Here is an 18,231-nt window from a genome sequence, read left to right on the forward strand (position 1 = left end):
CTGACTTAGTGTCGTCCAAGTAGAATTCAGAGTTCTCCAAGACAAATCTGTGAAGCATTGAAGGACAGTGGGGGGAAGAAACTGAGAGATGCTTGAGAAGCATAGTCTGGAGTAAAATGTTAGTATAATATACTGAGAAAAATCTGCATAACAGGACAGGAGATTGTTCTTTCTTGCATTCTCAGCAGGCTGAAAGGGTCCTTTTAAGCAAGGTGTTTAGCAGGATTCACTCAAGGCCCTTGAAAAGTGACAGAAGGCAAAATTCTGACTCACTTTCTGGGTGCTTCTTCTGGAAATCATGAGGACCTTGTTCTGTGGGGAGGTAACAGGAGGAAGCGGGACAGAAACATTGGAAAGTGCCTGAGAAATATTCATGGAGTCATAGAATTCAAGTTTGGAAGGGACCTTAAGACTCATCTGATTCAACCTTTCTTGGCAAAAGTCTTCTTCCACATGACTTCTGCACACATCTTACCTTAACATGGTTAGGGAGTGGGATTCAATTAAAGCTAACTCTTGGAAATTTAAATAGGAGGAAGTCATAATTAAGTCAAGGCAGACAATGGCATTCTTTGAATTTATGTTACAGGTTTGAACATATAAAACCATAACCAAACAGTACATTAAGAGAGCCAAGGTAAACAGCCCAGTGAATGAGTCAGACCTAACTGCTCGTACTACACGATTTATATTTGCTTATAGGTTTTCCCTGTTTGTCACAGGAGTATTCAAAAAAAGCTAAGCCTTAACCTTTTTTTTTTTTTTAGTCTTCGATTCTCAATAATTTATCTCAGTGATGGGCAAGTTGGGTGCTTCAGAATTTAGGTGGAAAATATCCCTAGATATTCTGGCTATCTCTAAACACAGTTTATGCCTGTCTATAAACACAGTTTAGGAATAGAATCAATCATTTGAATTTTGTGCTTCACATTCACAATCCTTTATTAGTTATTATGAAACTACTGCTACTATTGTCATACATAAAATAGGTGTTTAGGACCTTAATGGAAACAACTATTAGTTTCTGAGTCTAGCCCAAATTTTCATGTTTTAATAAAAATCAAGAGCATGTTCCCATGCAGCCTGATCTAGATGTACCTGTGTTAGCAGGTGGGTTGGGCTAGATGATCTCCAGTGGTCCCTTCCAACCCTTACCATTCTTTGATTTTTATCTTGCTTTTATTTCTGAATGCACTTGTAATTGCTTGCTGCATTGGAGGCACTGAAGTGGTTATTGCCCCTTCCCACTGCCAATTTCCACTGGTGGAATGATTCATTTAAGTGGTATTGCAGTTTCAACTGCAGGGAGATAATACAGATTCAAGTTCATTATATACTAGTGGTGTTAGTGTTTTTCCAGTCACTAGATAGAGTACAAGTAGAGACTGTGCCCTTCAACTGTTCTGAGCATAAAAATGTACAAGACATACCAAAGGAGGAAACTGAGAATGATGTGTTTTACAGAAGGGAATTCAGAGCTGAAGACAGAGACACCAAGACAGACAAGATATTTCCAGTGTTCTTAGTGGCTAAGTAGTTTAGCTTGCTTCATTGTATGCCCATCTTTGACAGTAAAATATCAACCAGCTGTGAAATAAACACAAGAAGAATTTCCCTGGAAAGAAATCCTAGAGTTTCCTGGTGTTCTGAACCAATGTGATGGCACTGATATTCCTTGCTAACTGCTGATTTCATTGTCAGTAGTAACATGTATTTAAAAGAGAAAGCTATCTTCCCTCTGTTGGTATTAGTTGGTGTTTTGGTAGTTCAAGGCCTTTCTAAGACTGAATTCAAGGCACCAAATATCATCACAATTACCACTATCAGTGTATTACTTGCCGGCATTAAAGCCTTAAGAGAGAAGGAAATAGTACGATGGGTTTTGTCTGAGTTTGATGTACATAAGTATGGCTCTAACTAACAAACTAGAGAGTTGTGATGCTTCTGTGTGCATGTCTTGATCAATGAATCCATGAATTCCCCATGGGGAGTTATCCTGGAAAAAGTCTGGTTGCTGAGGGAGGAAAAAGATCAAAACTACATGATGCACCCCTTTCAAAAGGGGGAAATCTGTTCTAAAGAATGAAAACTTGCCTTGTTTCCAATCCCAAGCTAACTTCTTGCTAGGGTGGTGCAGTTTTTTCCTGGGGCAGCTGGCAACTTGTGTTTAGTTGTCTGAACACTTCAGTCATTTGGGATTTGGCATCATCCTGTTCTTAGGATAGTTCTGCATGACACTGCTTTGAGAAACAGTGTTTGAGCAGGTTGCAGAACAAACCACAAGAGCTATTTGCAGCTGAGCGTTGCTGCGTTTTGAACAAGCTGGAGATTTGCAGTTTTGTTCTATTGCAACTAAATGGCTAATGTCATGTACATGAGTATTTCAGATAATATACTTTGGTGGAATCAAAATGATATCTTGATACTGGATAGTCTTACACCAACAGGTATAGAGACTTTTTAAAAATTTATGTCTATCTGTTTGTCTTTCTGTACACAATTTTATTTAAGGCATCAGGATCTGCAATCAGGTGCATTTATTATTGTGGGGCAGGACGTGGAAAGCTGTTTTGATTCCTGAAATTTCAGCTGGAAACAGAAGTCCGTACTGTGAAGAAAGATCTGTGTGAATAAATGTGTGTAGGGAGAAAAGCTCTCACCAAACATTAGTATGTTCTGAATAGTTTTAAGGCTGGAGGCATTAAATGTTTTCCTTTTTAATTCTGCTGTATTTTCAGATCATGCTAATTCTTTGCTTATTTTGCTCATTTTGCATTCCTTCTCCTCCTTTCCCTTATGTTTTAATCCTACCCCATTTTTTCACATGACAGGAAAAAGCCAGATCACATCAGGTACCAAACAGCTTTTTATACCTTCCCAATGTTTCTTTGGCACGCAAAAAGCTCTCAATTAACCCTGCATTTAATTTTGATTACTCGCAATGGATGTATTAAGTGGCTCAGTCTAAGAAAATAACAGAAGGATTCTGCCTGGGATGCCATTATACCTGCTGCTCAACACCTTTAAAAAGCGTTAGAAAGATCAAGCTAGTTTTATTTAAAAAGGCATTCAAGCAAAGTTTCTGCACTCAAACTTCTGAGTATACAAGATCAGTGCTTTGATTTTTTTTTTTTGTTTTGTTTTTTTTTTGTTGTGTTTTTTTTATAGTTGAAGTTGGTGAGATTTGTCTTATCCACATAACTTTTACATGTTCTGCATTCTTAATCACTCTGTTTTGTATGCTTTCTGGGAGCAGCTAGTGAAAAAGCTTTCATTTTGACAGTCAATAAACATGATTTATTTTTTCTAATGTAAACCTGAAATAATTTGAATTTTGTGGTTTGGGGGTTTTTGTTTGTTGTTGTGGTTTTTTTATTACTCTCTGGAGAATTTTTTTTTCCTATGTAGTTTTTAATGTTTCCTATCTAATAAGTGTCCTTTGAAATTATGTAGGTGTAAGTGATGGAAAACATTCCATTTCCAAACCCAGATAACTATATCCAAGTACTGCTGAGTGGAGCAGTTCAACTTGCTTTACAATTCCCCAAGTATGTTTTTTCCGTTGCCATGCTTCTGTCCTGTTTTTGTCAGAATGACACATTTAATGGTCAGTACTTGCTGCAGATATGTTGCCTAAAGGCTTATAAACATTAGTCCTTAGAACAGGGTGGATGTGGTACACCCTGTGGCAGTACCTTCAGTACCTCTGTTCCTGGCTGTAGACCCCCAGCAGTCTGTTTCCTGCACTAATGAGTAGGGTTTGTTGATGACACTTGGTTAAAAAGAAGTAACTCCCAAGTTTTTGACCTGGATAAAACTGCTGTGGTGCTGATGTGTTGGAGTCACTTTCATTTTTTTCAAGCACACAATAAAGTGTATTCATTTTCTTCTCCATTGGCATCTACTTCAAAAGAATGGTTTACAAGTTATGCTTTATTCTATATTGTTGATCTTGTTCAATAAAAGTTTCTTTAAAAAAAGTAATCCAAAGCCTCACACGTTTTGGCTGAACTGGAAAGTTCTCTTAAACAGATTTAATTTCTGTACAAGGAATAAAAAAGGAGTTGGAAGACTTTAAAAACTTCTAGACTGGACTTGAAAGATGACACCAATTTGGTTTAGAATTTGTGTGTTCTCTCAACATCCACTTGATCAGATTGGAACTTATTTACTTTAACTCACTAAATACTTAGCTGTAGAATAAATGAAACATTGCATTCATTAAGTTAATTACACTGCCTAAGGCCATTGCATGTTTTCTTGGGGCAAGGCTGTGTTTATTTTTGTTTCTTTTGTCACTTAGACACTGCTTTTCACGGTTTTCTGTTTGGTGTTGTGCTCCAAAAAAACACATTAAAAAGCTTGAGTTCATTTTCCTTTTGTAGCCTGCTTTTTTTTGTTGTTGTTGAGTTACCTATTTCAATACTAGCAGTAACCTGCCTTATGCTCATGTTTGAGGCTTAGTTCCTACATTTTAATTTTTTTTTAAATAGATGGTAAAGGTGATACCTTTTAAATAGCACTGACCAAAACTACTGCTCTTAATAAATTGAAAAAGTGCTTAACTTTTTGCATTATACTGCTCAGTTATCTTAACTGAAAAAGATGAGTGGTATTGTGTTGGAAAGCCAGTATTTGAAAGAAGATCCTGTTGCTGCTTTTAAATTTTAAGTAGATCTTTACAACATTTGAAAAGATGAATTGTTAAAAGGTAGAATCTCATCTGTCTACTAAGTACTAACTATCTAACAAATACTAGATTTTTCTGATTTGACTTCAATTGTTTTGTATACCTTAGTATTTCCTAACCATCTTTGTGTGCTTCTCTTCATGAATGGCTTGTGGTGGTTGAATAAATATATGGAACCCTCTTGTTACTAATTGTAGTGAACTGTAGCTTTAAGATCAACAGCCTATGGAGAATAGCACAATATTTTGCAATACAATGTTTTGTATGTTGTTATCTTTCCAACTGATTGGCAGGGCAGAAAAAAAGTGATACGTGGGATAAGCAGGATATTTGAGATCATTGAGGAACTGTGCTGTGATTAAAACAGGGTACATAGTAAGCCTGAACAAAATAAAAACAAGAAGAGTAAATTTCACTGCAGAACTGAATTAATTTTTACATTCCTTTTGATTTCGTCAAACCCAGCGATGGTTGATTAGCTTTTACTTTGTGCATCCTCAGAAGAGCTAGAAAGGGATGGTTATATTTGCAGCTTTTTGTTCTATTCAGTGGCCTCATTAAAATGTAAGAGATCTGATGGGCTTATATATTTTTTTTTTCCAAAATACGAATGGTCTTTCCATTCTGAATGAATTGTATCCAGTCTGAATGGCAAGTTTGACAGGGAAGGATACACTTCAGAGGAGTTCAAGTGTTACATTTTGCTTTGGATTTCATAGGATGCCTTCCTTAGATCTTTTATTTGATGTTTTCCTATAGAGTTGAGACTTAAGTTAGAATCCTGCTTAAAAGTTTTTCCTTTGATTTGCTGGTTTTGTATGCACTCCTTTTTATTTCAGCATCTAAACCTTTTTAAGAAATACCAAGTACAGAAAGACATTAAACCTGTATGGGATAGCCACACTGTACCAAATACAGAAAGACATCAAACCTGCATGGGATAGCCACCCTGTAGTATTTTTAGTCATGTAGTAAGTTATTTCTTGGTTCTACTCTCCAAAATATTTCAGGAGTGAGCTGTTTGCGTAATTGAAGTATTTTTGTTACTCAAGCCATCTGAATTTGTGTTAGCAAACAATTATTTTAAAATTGCATCTTACTACTAAAATACTGAAGTAAATGTTCCCTGAAATGAAATTGGTTTGTGTGGTAGCTTAACTAATGTTGTCGTAACACAAATGTGTTTGTTTAGGACTCAAATTATTTGAACCTGGCTTTCTTTCCTGTTTTGTCTCTGCTTTCTTTGTCCTCATTATTCTCACCAAATACTTGCCAAAACTGACTGCAGCATTACTTTTGTTAAATTTTTTATGCAGTCTTTCTGTTGTAGATGACATGTTAGCACGTTTCAGTCCAATAAGCACTGTGAAATCAGTTATGTATTCTCTGGATGTCTCTTCATTTGACTAGGCGCTGGTTCTCAATACAAAATAACCAACTTGTGTACCAGAAGAAATTTAAGGTAAGCAGCAAAAACTGGCTTGGGATTGTTTTCCTGGTTGATCAGAGGAAGGAGGAACAGTACTGGCATTGGCATCCTGTGGGCTTTTCAACAACCTACGGCATTTTGTCAATTAGTTGTACCCTTTGTAAAATGAGAGTAATAGCCACAATTAATTTTTTAGATGCCTGCACAGGGACTTTATTTGCTGTGAGTTTTGTTACCTCATTGCAGAGAAGGCTTATGAAGATACTTAAGTTGATGGTCTCAAAAGGCTTGTACACGCTTGCTGACAATGAAATATTCTGTCCTGTTCTTTGAGCAATTCAGGGCTTGCTCCTTCCAATTGCTTACTGAGTTCACATACCCAATTTAGCAATTGAGGAGAGAACAGGGGGAAAAGGTGCACAAGTATTTGTTATGAAAGTCAGGGGTGCTATGTGTGTGCATTTAATACTGAAAATGCTGTTTAGGAGTCAATATCAGTCTCTTTGCTGCTGGAAAAGTTAATTTATGTACTCTAGCAGCAAGCACTAGTCTGCCCCAAGCTATCAAATGTTCTATCAACATTTGGGGCCATGATCTTATTTTGGAAAAAAACTAGAGAACTATATGGAGTTGGAGGGGGAAATTCCAAAAAGGAGGAATTCTTTAATGTTAATAGGCCAGGTTCAGAGGCTGTTCCTTGTTATTTGATGTTATCAAATCCAGATTCTTCATTTTTTTTTTTTGTCATTGGAAAGGAAACGAACAGTTGAGGTTCTGAATTGGACATTTTGTGTTGATGAATTCCAATGGCGTGTGTGTGTGGTTTGGGTTTTTTTTGAATGCACCTTTAAAAATGCTATCATCTTAGAATAAAATTCTTATTAATTGAGTCAATTTTTCAAAACCTCTCCATCCAGCTTCTGGTTGGTGGTTTTTTTTTTTTTTTTCTTTTTGGCACTCACAGTATTGCTGATTTTGGTATAATCTGACTTATTTGTAAGCTAATTGTATTTCTTGATCTAAATATCTGCTGCCAAGTATTTCCTGTTCGACCTACTGATAATTTTCATTTTTGGAGGTAAAATCAGTATAAAGAAACAAATAGAATGAAATGGTACATTTTGGATTATCAGCAACTTTATTATCTTTCCCCTGTGTGACTTTCTTATCATTTCTCAGGATAATCCCACAGTAGTTGTGGAAGACTTGCGGCTTTGCACGGTTAAACACTGTGAAGACATCGAGAGACGTTTCTGTTTTGAGGTGGTTTCCCCAACAAAGTAAGGAGAAGTGATGGAGCACACTTACTTAAAAAAAACAAACAAAAAAACCCAATCATTGCATTCAGTTATCTTGCAACGCAAGATTGACATTTCTCTTGGGACAGATCGAAGCAGGAAAAGTATCTGAACAATTCTGCTCTCTAAAATTTTGGCTAAGAGTAGGTGATGCTGTGAGAAGTGTTCCTAGTGTTTAGTTTAATTTTATTTGAAATAAGCATTCATTCCTGTGCATTATTCATAAACAGCTTGTGCTTGTGGAGCTGTTATAGCTTAATAGCTGGTACTATTGTGGTGATTTGGCCCTGGCCTGGAGGCCAGATGCCCACCAAAGCCGCTCTATCACTCCCCCTCTTAAATGGACAGGGGGAGAGGGGAGGAAGAAGAAAAAGAAATTGACCAAAGCTAATAATAAGGTAGAAGCAAATTTAATAACAATAATAGGCAAAAGCAGTAGACGGCGCGGAAGCAAGAGAGAGATGTTAGTCTCTACTTCCCATCAGCAGGACGATGGTCGGTCTCGGGAAGCAGGGCTCTCTAAGCTTGGTAGTTGCTTGGGAGGATAGACGCCATGGACCAATCCCCCCACTTCCTTCTTTTACTTCATTCTTATATCTGAGCTGATGTCATATGGCATGGAATACCTCTCTGGCCAGTCCAGGTAAGCCAGCTCAGCCATGTCCCCTCCCAAGATCCTGCCCATCCCTCAGTGTACTCCTGGGGCAGGGAAACATTGAAAAGACATAGCCTGGGTACTTATTCAACAGTAGCCAAAACACTGCTATGTTATCAACTGCTGCTGCAAAACACAGCACTGGGGAATTAACTCCAGCTTGGCCAAACCCAATACAACTATCAAGCTGCTTCTCGGTTTCTCCAAAGCTTTCGTTGGTGTGATGTGAGAGAAACACATTTATAAGTTGTCTCAGCAGCTTTGAATTACATTTCAGAAAGCACTAAATGCAACTACCAAATAAAAGTATCTCACCTTGAACAGTGCAGCGTATTGGTTGTATTGGAGAAGTCTGGCAGCCCTGCTGCAGCAAGGGCAGGTCATAGATTTCTCATTAAGGATTTTGATATAAGTCAGCCTGCTTTTATGTTGGGAGGTTATTGATATTCTCCACTCACACATTTTTTTTTTTTCATGGAGTGGTGCCTAAAATTTGCCTCTTCAGTTGTAATTCACTTTAATGTGCATTTTGCTCCTGCTTGCCTGTACTTTTTCAACCCCTAAATGTTGGAACAGTTTTATACTTCATCACCTGTTTCGTTGACTCTTGATGTGTAAAATAGTTCCATTTTTCTCAGAGAGCTTTGAAATAATTTTCTCGATCTCTGTGAATGAAATTGTGTTTCCTTGGACTGATAACTGTATCTTGTCACAGAGGTAAATTGCATGTGAGGATATAAAACCGAGACAAGAAAAGGAATAGGAAGCTAAACCATTCTCTGGTTTATTTGAAGAGTCATATTTTACCATTGGTCATGGTTTGGCATTACCTGCAAATAGCTTTGCAACAAGGAGATCACAATTCATAGAGGGGCCAGCTGCTTTGTTAGCCCCAAGTGGATGAGTTTATTACGTGGTGCCTGCTAAGCAATATACTGCTGCTGATAGCCAGAAACTTTCCCAAGAGGCTGTATTTCACTGAACCATGTGTTGTTTGATGTTAGCTGCTTGGTTAGTCTCTCTGGATCTGACCATGTGTTTCCTCACAGAAGCTGCATGCTTCAGGCTGACTCGGAAAAGCTGCGGCAGGCATGGATTAAGGCTGTTCAGACCAGTATTGCTACAGCATATAGAGAGAAAGGGGATGAATCTGAGGTGAGTTTAAACAACCACCAGCCAAATCACAACTCCCTTTTAGATCCTGAAAATTAACTATGGAAAATAACTTTTCTTGTGTGTGTGGAAGAAACAAAGAATCCATTGTTTGTCTTCCAGTGGAAATGCAATGAGATTTTGAAGGCTATGATTTATATCTAGTCTATTTTTCACTTCACTTTAATGCTATTTTGGCCTGTTTTGATGAGATATTTCTGTAGTGTAGCTAAAATTCGTAGGATACTCCTATATTCAGTTCATATTTCTTCTAAAAAGCTAACCCTTTTTTTTTTTTCAGTTCTCTCTTTCCTTGGCCTTAGAAGTTACAATCCTAGGATTCTAGTGAACTGTTAGCATCTGTAGGACTTTAATTCATTGTGTGTATCTCCTTTTTTGTTTTGTTTTCTTTCTTTTTTTTAGAAACAGGAGAAGAAATCATCCCCTTCCACTGGCAGCCTAGAATCTGGGAGTGAGACAAAAGAGAAGTTGTTGAAGGGAGAAAGTGCTCTCCAGCGAGTTCAGTGTATTCCTGGTAACGCTGCCTGCTGTGACTGTGGTTTGGCAGATCCTCGCTGGGCCAGTATCAACCTTGGAATCACGCTGTGCATTGAGTGCTCAGGAATACACAGGTTGGAGAACTCTTCAGAACTGTATTTGTGCATTGACTAGAGTAGGAAGGGTGGTGTTTGCCTCTCCAAATGTATACTGAAGCAAGATTAGAGACTTCCCGTGTGTAAACAGAATTGAGGTAACTGCTTTATTTGCATAAATTAATGGCAAAGCTGTCTGGGGTAAGACAAAGCATGGTAGTTACAGGCTAATGTTTGTTTCATGCTGTTTAGGAGTTTGGGAGTCCACTTTTCAAAAGTCAGATCTTTAACGCTGGATTCATGGGAACCTGAACTTCTAAAGGTATGACAGTGTTTTTCAAACAAGTTTGTTTGGTACTTCATTTCTTGTTCTATAGCCTTTGCATCAACAAGTTCAATGCAGGAAACACTTATGTGTGTTACTTAGTGCATGTCTTGCATTTGCATTTTGGAGTAGAAAGTGTTTATGGTTGAACATTGCTTTTTTGTTTCTTTTACAATACAGGCAGTAGCAGTAATCATCTTGTTACTAGTTTGCAAGTCAAAAGAACTTATGTCAGCTTCAGGTTCGTTAATGCCCTCTGAGTAGTTAAGTAACCTTTGAACATAAAAAAACAGAACTCTGTTGATAGATCAACGATACAGTGGGCTGAAAAATATTGGAAGTGCTGTATCACACCAAAGCATGATCATAATTGAAAATTCAAATGTCAACTCTTAAAAGGAGATCCTGATTTTTTTTTTTTTTTTTAACTCCTGCTGGCTTACAGGAGAACACTCCTGCAGCTGTTCTCATATGCTGTTTGTGTGCCAAAATTACAGTGTGAAACATGGTTATGAAAATCATGTGACATTGAAATACTGAAACAGGAACTCAGGAGAAGATGTATGTGTGCAGCTGGATATTTGCTGGCAGAGCATTTGTTCCTGGCTGTCCTGTTCTGGTACTTGGGTATTGCTTCTTTGTTCTGAACAACCAAAAGACAGTATGAGACAGGGATGTTTCTCTTCTGGTGTGGCCTTAAATTATTTTAATGTAAGTGTGTTCATGCTGAGGAAACCAACAAAAAGCTACAGAAGTTCAGGTAAGTATCAGAACTGCATATTCTACCTGGTGTTAGAAGTAGGTCTGTTCATTGCTGTCAATATGTGGACTTCATGGGCCAAATTGTCCTTGCAGTATTAACTGCAGGCTGTTATTTGCCTTTGGCCTTTTTCTATAGGCAACACCACACTATGATTTAGGAGAAATGTCTGCTGGACAAGATGGAATAGAATTGATTGGATTGTCTCTTGCCAATGGGATAAGAATAGCCAACAGTAAAGCTGGTAGAAGAGAGCACCTTTCTTAATGAGGCCTGCAGATGCCCTTCCTATTGCACAGCAATGTTTCTTGAATGACAGATGATAGTTTTTGCAGCCCTTTTTCAGAGAGCAATGGCATGTTAGAGGACTGAGTATATTTTTTTTTTTTTGCCATCTTACCCAGAATATGGTCTTTCTGTTCACTGATTGTTTCATTATCATGCTATAAACCCTTGCTTATTTCTGTAAGTGTACTTTTACCAGTGAAAACACCAAGCTGGAAGAATAGACTAAGTGGGGTTAAAATAACTAAATAGGTAGATAAAAAAACCTTTTGCAACTGTATTTGAATTTATTTATTTTGCTTCATAGCTTATGTGTGAATTGGGAAATGATGTTATAAATAGAATATATGAAGCCAAGTTGGAAAAAGTGGGAATAAAGAAGCCACAACCTGGAAGCCAAAGGTAGTAATTTACTAGCAGTGCCTCCTCCTTCCTTTTCTTGTTGCTTCCTTCAGCCGCCAGCTTTAAAAGATGCTGCCAGTTAACTGTGTAACGCTCCTTTGAGGTACTCCTTTTCCCTTTTCACCAGTATGCTTTGCTTTCTCCTTTTTCTCACTCTATCTCTATTGGGTATACCTTCTGTTGGTCCTTCTCAACTTCTTGTGCATTTGTTCTTTTTTTCTGATCTCACTTCCTCCTTTTGATGATGCTCTATAGCATCCTGTTCTGTCTCATAAACATGGGCATATTGCTTTTAATTCTTGTCTTCTTTGAACCGTCGCAGCCAGCAGTATTGGCTCTGTGAGTGTGCTCCTGGAAGGAGCCTGTGGTTACAGCCTTTTGGTTACAATGACTGTTCTTGAGTTCTGTTCCATGATGCCCACAACACTCTCTTTCTGCCTACGTTGTACGTGAGCTCTGCTGCTTTACAGCAACCTTCTCATAATTGTACTGCTGTCTTCCATTTCTCTGATGCTATTTGGTGTTTGGAGGTAGCTTCTTAACTCCTGCTATGTAAGATGTCTTAAAAATTTGGGGGTTTACCAGCTTTCTAGTTCTGTACTGCTTGTTGTCAGGCCGTTTTATGCTATAGAAAACAGTGCTTTATAAAATGTTGGCAGTTTGGAGACTATGTTAAAAAATAATATAGGAGATTTGCTAGCTATTCCTTCCAGTGGTAACTGCTTTTTAGCAGTTTCAGTAGTAATACTTTTATAACTCCTTTCATCAGCTTGTCACAACTGGTGTATGTCTGAAGGGGATAACCTCAGGTTACAAAGGAAAATGTTTCCATGTGCCTGCCTGAGCCTTGTTACTGTTGTCTTGTGCAATCTTGATGTTCCTTTGACAAATGTTGCCATTTGTATTTACTACAGAAACTAAACACATACTGTGTGAATTGGTTATTAACAATAGGAACCGTGTATAAAGGACTAATACCCAGAAGTAGCATACAGTAACTAATGCTTATTTCTTCCACCTATGCTCTCTGAAGTTACAGCCTGAAAGAAAACATACATGTATGAGCACAAGAAAATTATTTTCTTTTGAGCCTTATGCAAAATTTACTGAGGAATCCAGACAGAGTTAGTGTGCTTTTCATATTTCCATAAAATGTGCTGGAGGTATCTTACATGCAGTGCCAAACTACGGTTTGGGTTACTGGATTTAGTATGAAATAATTGTTCTTTTAATATGTGAAAATACAAAACTGTGAGCTTACTAACTCCAGGGATTTTGTGTATGACAGGCAAGAGAGGGAGGCATACATCAGAGCAAAATATGTGGAAAGAAAGTTTGTAGAGAAGCAGCCTGCATCAGTACCTTTGCTTGAATCTGGAACACAAGTTTTGCCTGCAAGTCAGGAAGAAAAAAGGCACAGTGGCCCTGAAAAATCCCTTTTGGCAGGGGACCAAGGTGCAGCATCCCAAAAAGGTATTTCCACGCTTCTTTCCTTAGCTGTATTGCACACATTCAGTTTCAAGTGGCATGGGTTTGTATTAATTGTTTGCCTGCCTTGTGCAGAGGAATTGGAATCTCTTTTTTAGTGGGTCACAGCCTAGTTCTGACCTGTAGGGGAGAAAAAAACTTGTTCAGAGATGTGCACTTTTAGGTGGGGAAGATTTTGGAGTGGGGATGCTTATCACTCAGAAACATATTAACCACCTTCTTCCCTCCGTATTTTCATCCTCCTGAATCTTTCCAATAACTTTCTTTCCTGCCCTATCCCTTCCTTACTGCCTGCTTTGTGCTTTGCTAACTTGCATGTCCCAGCGGTTGCTGTAAGTAGCGACGAGGCCAGGCGGGAGTCTCTGTTCTGTCCTGATGAACTAGATTCACTCTTCTCCTACTTTGATACCTCTTCAAAACTACGTAGTAGTAAGTACTACAGCTATGGCGTGTTCAGTATTTGCACTAGTGATCCATTGTGTGCTGTGGCCATCTCCCTGCCTTTAATCTATTGTCTCCAGCCTATTGCATCGCTTAGTGTTCTCATGAAATAATTTAAGCTTTTTTACTTATCCTGATCTTTTCCTTTCTAATAATCTTTGACTTTATTAATACTACTAAATGTTATGGTTGCAGTATGTGACTTCATTTTTTTTTCCTATGGATTCATTAAGAGTATTGAATAATTATTAGTTGTTAAATATTTTTATATATATATATATTCAGGACCAAGTATAAGAGCTTGCTTTATTATCATGGTATCTGTCAAGAGTAGGTAACTTATGGTCTGCATAGTAATTACAGTTTCTCCCCAAAACAGTACGAAGCAGTGACAGTGGGATCCAGCCAAGTGCTGATGACAGCAGAGAACACCTTGCCTCTACTGTGTCAGTTAACAGTTTGTATGAACCAGGTGCGTTAGGCTTTGCGCTTCAGGGTGAAAAACAAAACCAACTTCTGGGTACAAGAGATTAGTACTTGATACAAATCACATCTCTTCCCTCCTGGTGGGCTGAAATAGCTTTAACAAGGGTAATAATTCCATCAGTGACCTTTCTTTCCTCCAGGCTTGGTAGCAAGGATGACGCTGAGCCCTTCTAAAGTTCAGAGAAATGCTGTCTCTAGTCAGGTGAATACTGAGCCAGACCTTAGGGTTTTTTGCAGATAGATTGCTTGCTGCATTTTGATGTGAAAAGTCTCCACAGAAAGGCACAACCATTTTACAAATAGTTAAATCCTTGGAGATAGAATATCTGTTAAGTCACAAATAGTAGCTATTGTGTATTTGAGCACTCTTGCCTAATTTTTCTGGTTTGTACTTTCATGGAATTTCCCATGTCTTTAAACATTACACCCCTATAGACTCAAAGTTTTGTGAATTGATTAATGGAGTTCTTTGTGATCTAATATTAGCGTGCTGATCTGATGGAGTTACTGAGCATGGCTTGTCAGATTATCACAAACATTTATTTATAAACTTCTATGTCAAAATGCTCTTCAGATGGATGTTTTACATCCAGTAGTTAACAGCTGTGGTTTGTGGACAAGCAGTATGTGGCTTGGATCCTTTCTTTGACTGCATGGTAGAAACTCTTATGATCCTGTAACTCATGAAAGCTTAAACATAACGGTGTCTATATCTCTCAGACTTCACTTTGTATAACTCTTCTTAACATGAAAAGAAAGATTATGCTTTAGCCCAAAAGATTATAGCCACAGCAAGTAACTGTTAAATGATAGTGGTCTCTTTTAACAAAGATTAGATCAGAACAGTATTACGCTCATATGCTGGCATGTCAAACTGTTGCAGATAAAGATAGGTTTGTATGACTGCACATCTGCAGGAAATTAGTTTTATTCCTGTCTTGCAGTATAGGATAAAACACAGCTCTAACTTAAAACAATTTGTTACAAATGACATGGGATAACCAGGTTGAGGGATATTCACACATGCCAGTAATGTGGAGAGAATGTTTTCTGGGCACTGCTAAGCTGCGTCTCTTTAGTTTGGAGAACGGGAGACTAAGGGGTGACCTCATTCATGTTTATAAAGATGTAAAGGGTGAGTGCCAAGAGGATGGAGCCAGGCTCTTCTTGGTGGTGCCCAATGACAGGACAAGGGGCAATGAGTGGAGGTTGAGGCATAGGAAGATCCATGGAAACATGAGGAAAAACTTTTTCACTGTGAGGGTGACAAAACACTGGAACTGGATGCCCGGGGGGTTGTGGAGTCTTCCTCTGGAGATATTCAAAACCTGTCTGGATGCATTCCTGTGTCATGCTGCTCTGGCAGTGGGGTTGGACTGGATGATCTTTCAAGGTCCCTTCCAGCCCCTAACATTACTCCTGTGATGCTGTGATTTTGTAATTCTGTGAAGTGGTCGTGCCTAAATGCTGAAACAAACTAAAGGCATCTGTGACCTCTCCTGGCAGGAAAGGGCAACAATGCAAAACCTGAGCTACGTTATGCCAGAGGTATGAAAATTTTTGGTCAGAATTCCAGGAGGTACCTTATAAAAACAGGGATTAGGTAAGCAACTTTTTTTTTCCTTTCTTTTTTCTTTTCCAGAAGGAGATAAGCAAGAGTCCAAAGACTCTGACTCCAAACAGCCTAATCCAGGATTGCAGCTGTATCAAGCTGCCTTTGAGAAGAATCTTCCTGATATGGCAGAAGCATTGGCCCATGGAGCTGAAGTAAACTGGGTCAACGTAGAAGAAAACAAAACAACACCACTCATTCAGGCAGTGCGAGGGGTATGTGATGTACAGCACCAACTGATGTGGGAGGAGGGGAAGGGGAATAAGAGGGGTATTTCTGTGTCACTGTTCTTTTTGAACTGCTTGTTTCCCTAATGAATGATAGCATGATGCTAAAATTTTCTTTACAATGTGTTGTCAAAGTTGTTTCTGAACTATTATTTTCCTGTTAAGGTGTTGTTTATAATTATGTCACCCAGTTGTGTTTAAATTTGATACCAGGGCAAATCCCTTTTCTTTCTATTGCCACACGATTCAGTAGTGAGAAGGCAGAACTGGTTTGGCTCTTGCTCTTGAGATCTGGGACTGAATTGTTTCTTCACTTTTATTCTGTAGGGTTCGTTGGTTACTTGTGAATTTTTGCTGCAGAACGGGGCCAATGTGAACATCAGGGACATGAAAGGAAGAGGACCTTTGCACCATGCCACGGTTCTAGGACACACTGGGTAACTCACTGCCCCAGGATCTGTGAATTGACATCCTTTACTATATCTGTTAATGTCAAGCTTCCTCATTTCCCCAAATATTATGGCATTTTCCATATATTTCAAGTCAGCTAAGTTTTTCTTTACAGTTTTGGGTTTTTTTTTGTGCTAAGAGGAAATAACATTTTGAATTAGCAATCTTATCTCCTAGCAAAACACACACCTCTAAACACCCTTGTCCATTTTGTGAAACTAGCTTTACCCTGCTCAGTGGTTTTTGTTTGTTGTGGTAAGAGGGTTGAGGTTTTTTTCAGTTCTACAACCTAAGATGATCTAGGAAGGTAGAACCTCACTTCTAAAGGATTCAGCTCATTGCTGCTGTGATTTGTGTTAGGCTGGCTTTCTAATGTGGATTAAATAGTTGAAGTTGTTGCTTACTTCCATATTAATGTCTTAGCTGTGCTAGAGGAAAAGTGCTGTTTTTATGTGTTCAGGAAACTTTTAATGGTTTAAGCCAAATATGTTGTATCCAGTTTGGATTTATTTATTTATTTTCCTTTAAACAGACAAGTGTGTTTGTTCCTGAAACGAGGAGCAAACCAGCATGCCACTGATGAAGATGGGAAAGATCCACTGAGTATAGCAGTAGAAGCTGCAAATGCAGACATTGTAACATTGTAAGTTGTACCTTCTGATTTTGCCTCAGTAACTGGGTTTCCACATCCTGTTTCAAGTTAAAAATACCAGGAATGTCCAGATTTCTTTATGTAAAAACAAGGAGAGCAAATGAAAAATCCAGGGGAATGAACTATCACTGGTGTGAGGTTCAGGAGTGCAGTGTAGGTCTGGAATTTTGCAGTCTTTTTAGTACTTGAAAGATGACGTTTTTCTTTTTGTTTCCTAACTCCCGTAGGTTGCGTTTGGCAAGGATGAATGAAGAAATGCGTGAATCAGAAGGGCTCTATGGACAGCCAGGTCAATACTCTACTAATAACCATACTGAAATGCAGTATAGGAAGTGTATTCAGGAATTTATCAGTTTACAATTGGATTCTTAGGACTTGAGGGTGGTTTAAGATGGCTTCATACAATAATGGGTTTTTATAAACAACTAACACATGTTCAAGCTTCACTGAAATTCACTGATGTGACTGTCAGAGTATTTACAGGACCTAATAGGAGCGTTTGACATACATTATTTTAGTAGTGTATATTACTACTGCCATTACCAACCTATTTGCTGGTAGTTGTCCACAGTTTTCTCCTATTGATGTTCCATTGACATTCATGTAATACTAGGTTTCACCTGACATCATTTAATAGAAGTCTTCTGATCCAGGTTGCTCAGCGACAGTTGAGGAGTTCATCTTATTACAGGATACTGTTCTCCATCCTGTGGAATGGTCCTTTCCTTCTTTTTAAAGAACAAATGGTTGCACACCACTGTAAAAAATGTACACCAGATATATCAAAATCATTCCAGACAGAAATAGGAAACTTATTATTTCCTCAAATTTTATTTTTAATTATTTTTCTTTGTTAGGATACAATTAAGAAAACAAAGCAGTCATTCTGAAGTATGTATTTTTGTATGCATAGTAACAAACCATTTGATTTAATAAATAATTTTTTAAAAAAGAAGAATTGGCAGACATCTGAGCCAACCAATACAAAAAGATAACAAATAGTATTTAATGAATATGTGCAACTTAATTCTTAGGCACTCAGTCCCAACATACACTATTATCTGATGTGATTATTTCTGCAAGCCAATTCTTCTATTAGGATTTGCTTCCATAGGAACCTGATTTAATCTTATGCAGATGTCAATAGTGAAGGCATACTTGATTGTCAGGTTAGACAGCTGAGAACGCTCCACTGTACCTCGAAGCAGTGAAAGGCAAACCTGATTTTTAAGGTTGAGTGTGTAGTAGTCTTGGCTCACTCCTAGAAAGCCCTTATGTGTTTTCCA

General features: G+C 38.2%; 1 protein-coding gene across 1 annotated transcript in view; it reads left to right on the forward strand.

The window, feature by feature from the left end:
- The window catches only part of ACAP2 (ArfGAP with coiled-coil, ankyrin repeat and PH domains 2), a 64,555-nt gene that overhangs the window by 42,462 nt on the left and 3,862 nt on the right, over positions 1–18,231 (forward strand). The window contains exons 12-25 of the mRNA XM_054385963.1: positions 2,832–2,852; positions 6,101–6,152; positions 7,299–7,399; positions 9,122–9,227; positions 9,648–9,856; positions 10,070–10,139; positions 11,495–11,589; positions 12,878–13,062; positions 13,402–13,506; positions 13,898–13,990; positions 15,647–15,831; positions 16,171–16,280; positions 16,826–16,936; positions 17,173–17,234. Of these exons, the coding sequence (XP_054241938.1) occupies positions 2,832–2,852; positions 6,101–6,152; positions 7,299–7,399; positions 9,122–9,227; positions 9,648–9,856; positions 10,070–10,139; positions 11,495–11,589; positions 12,878–13,062; positions 13,402–13,506; positions 13,898–13,990; positions 15,647–15,831; positions 16,171–16,280; positions 16,826–16,936; positions 17,173–17,234 (1,505 nt within the window). The remainder of the gene's footprint in view (positions 1–2,831; positions 2,853–6,100; positions 6,153–7,298; positions 7,400–9,121; positions 9,228–9,647; positions 9,857–10,069; positions 10,140–11,494; positions 11,590–12,877; positions 13,063–13,401; positions 13,507–13,897; positions 13,991–15,646; positions 15,832–16,170; positions 16,281–16,825; positions 16,937–17,172; positions 17,235–18,231) is intronic.

The sequence above is a fragment of the Indicator indicator genome, chromosome 13 (genome assembly GCF_027791375.1).
Source record: "Indicator indicator isolate 239-I01 chromosome 13, UM_Iind_1.1, whole genome shotgun sequence".
Lineage (NCBI taxonomy): Eukaryota > Metazoa > Chordata > Aves > Piciformes > Indicatoridae > Indicator > Indicator indicator.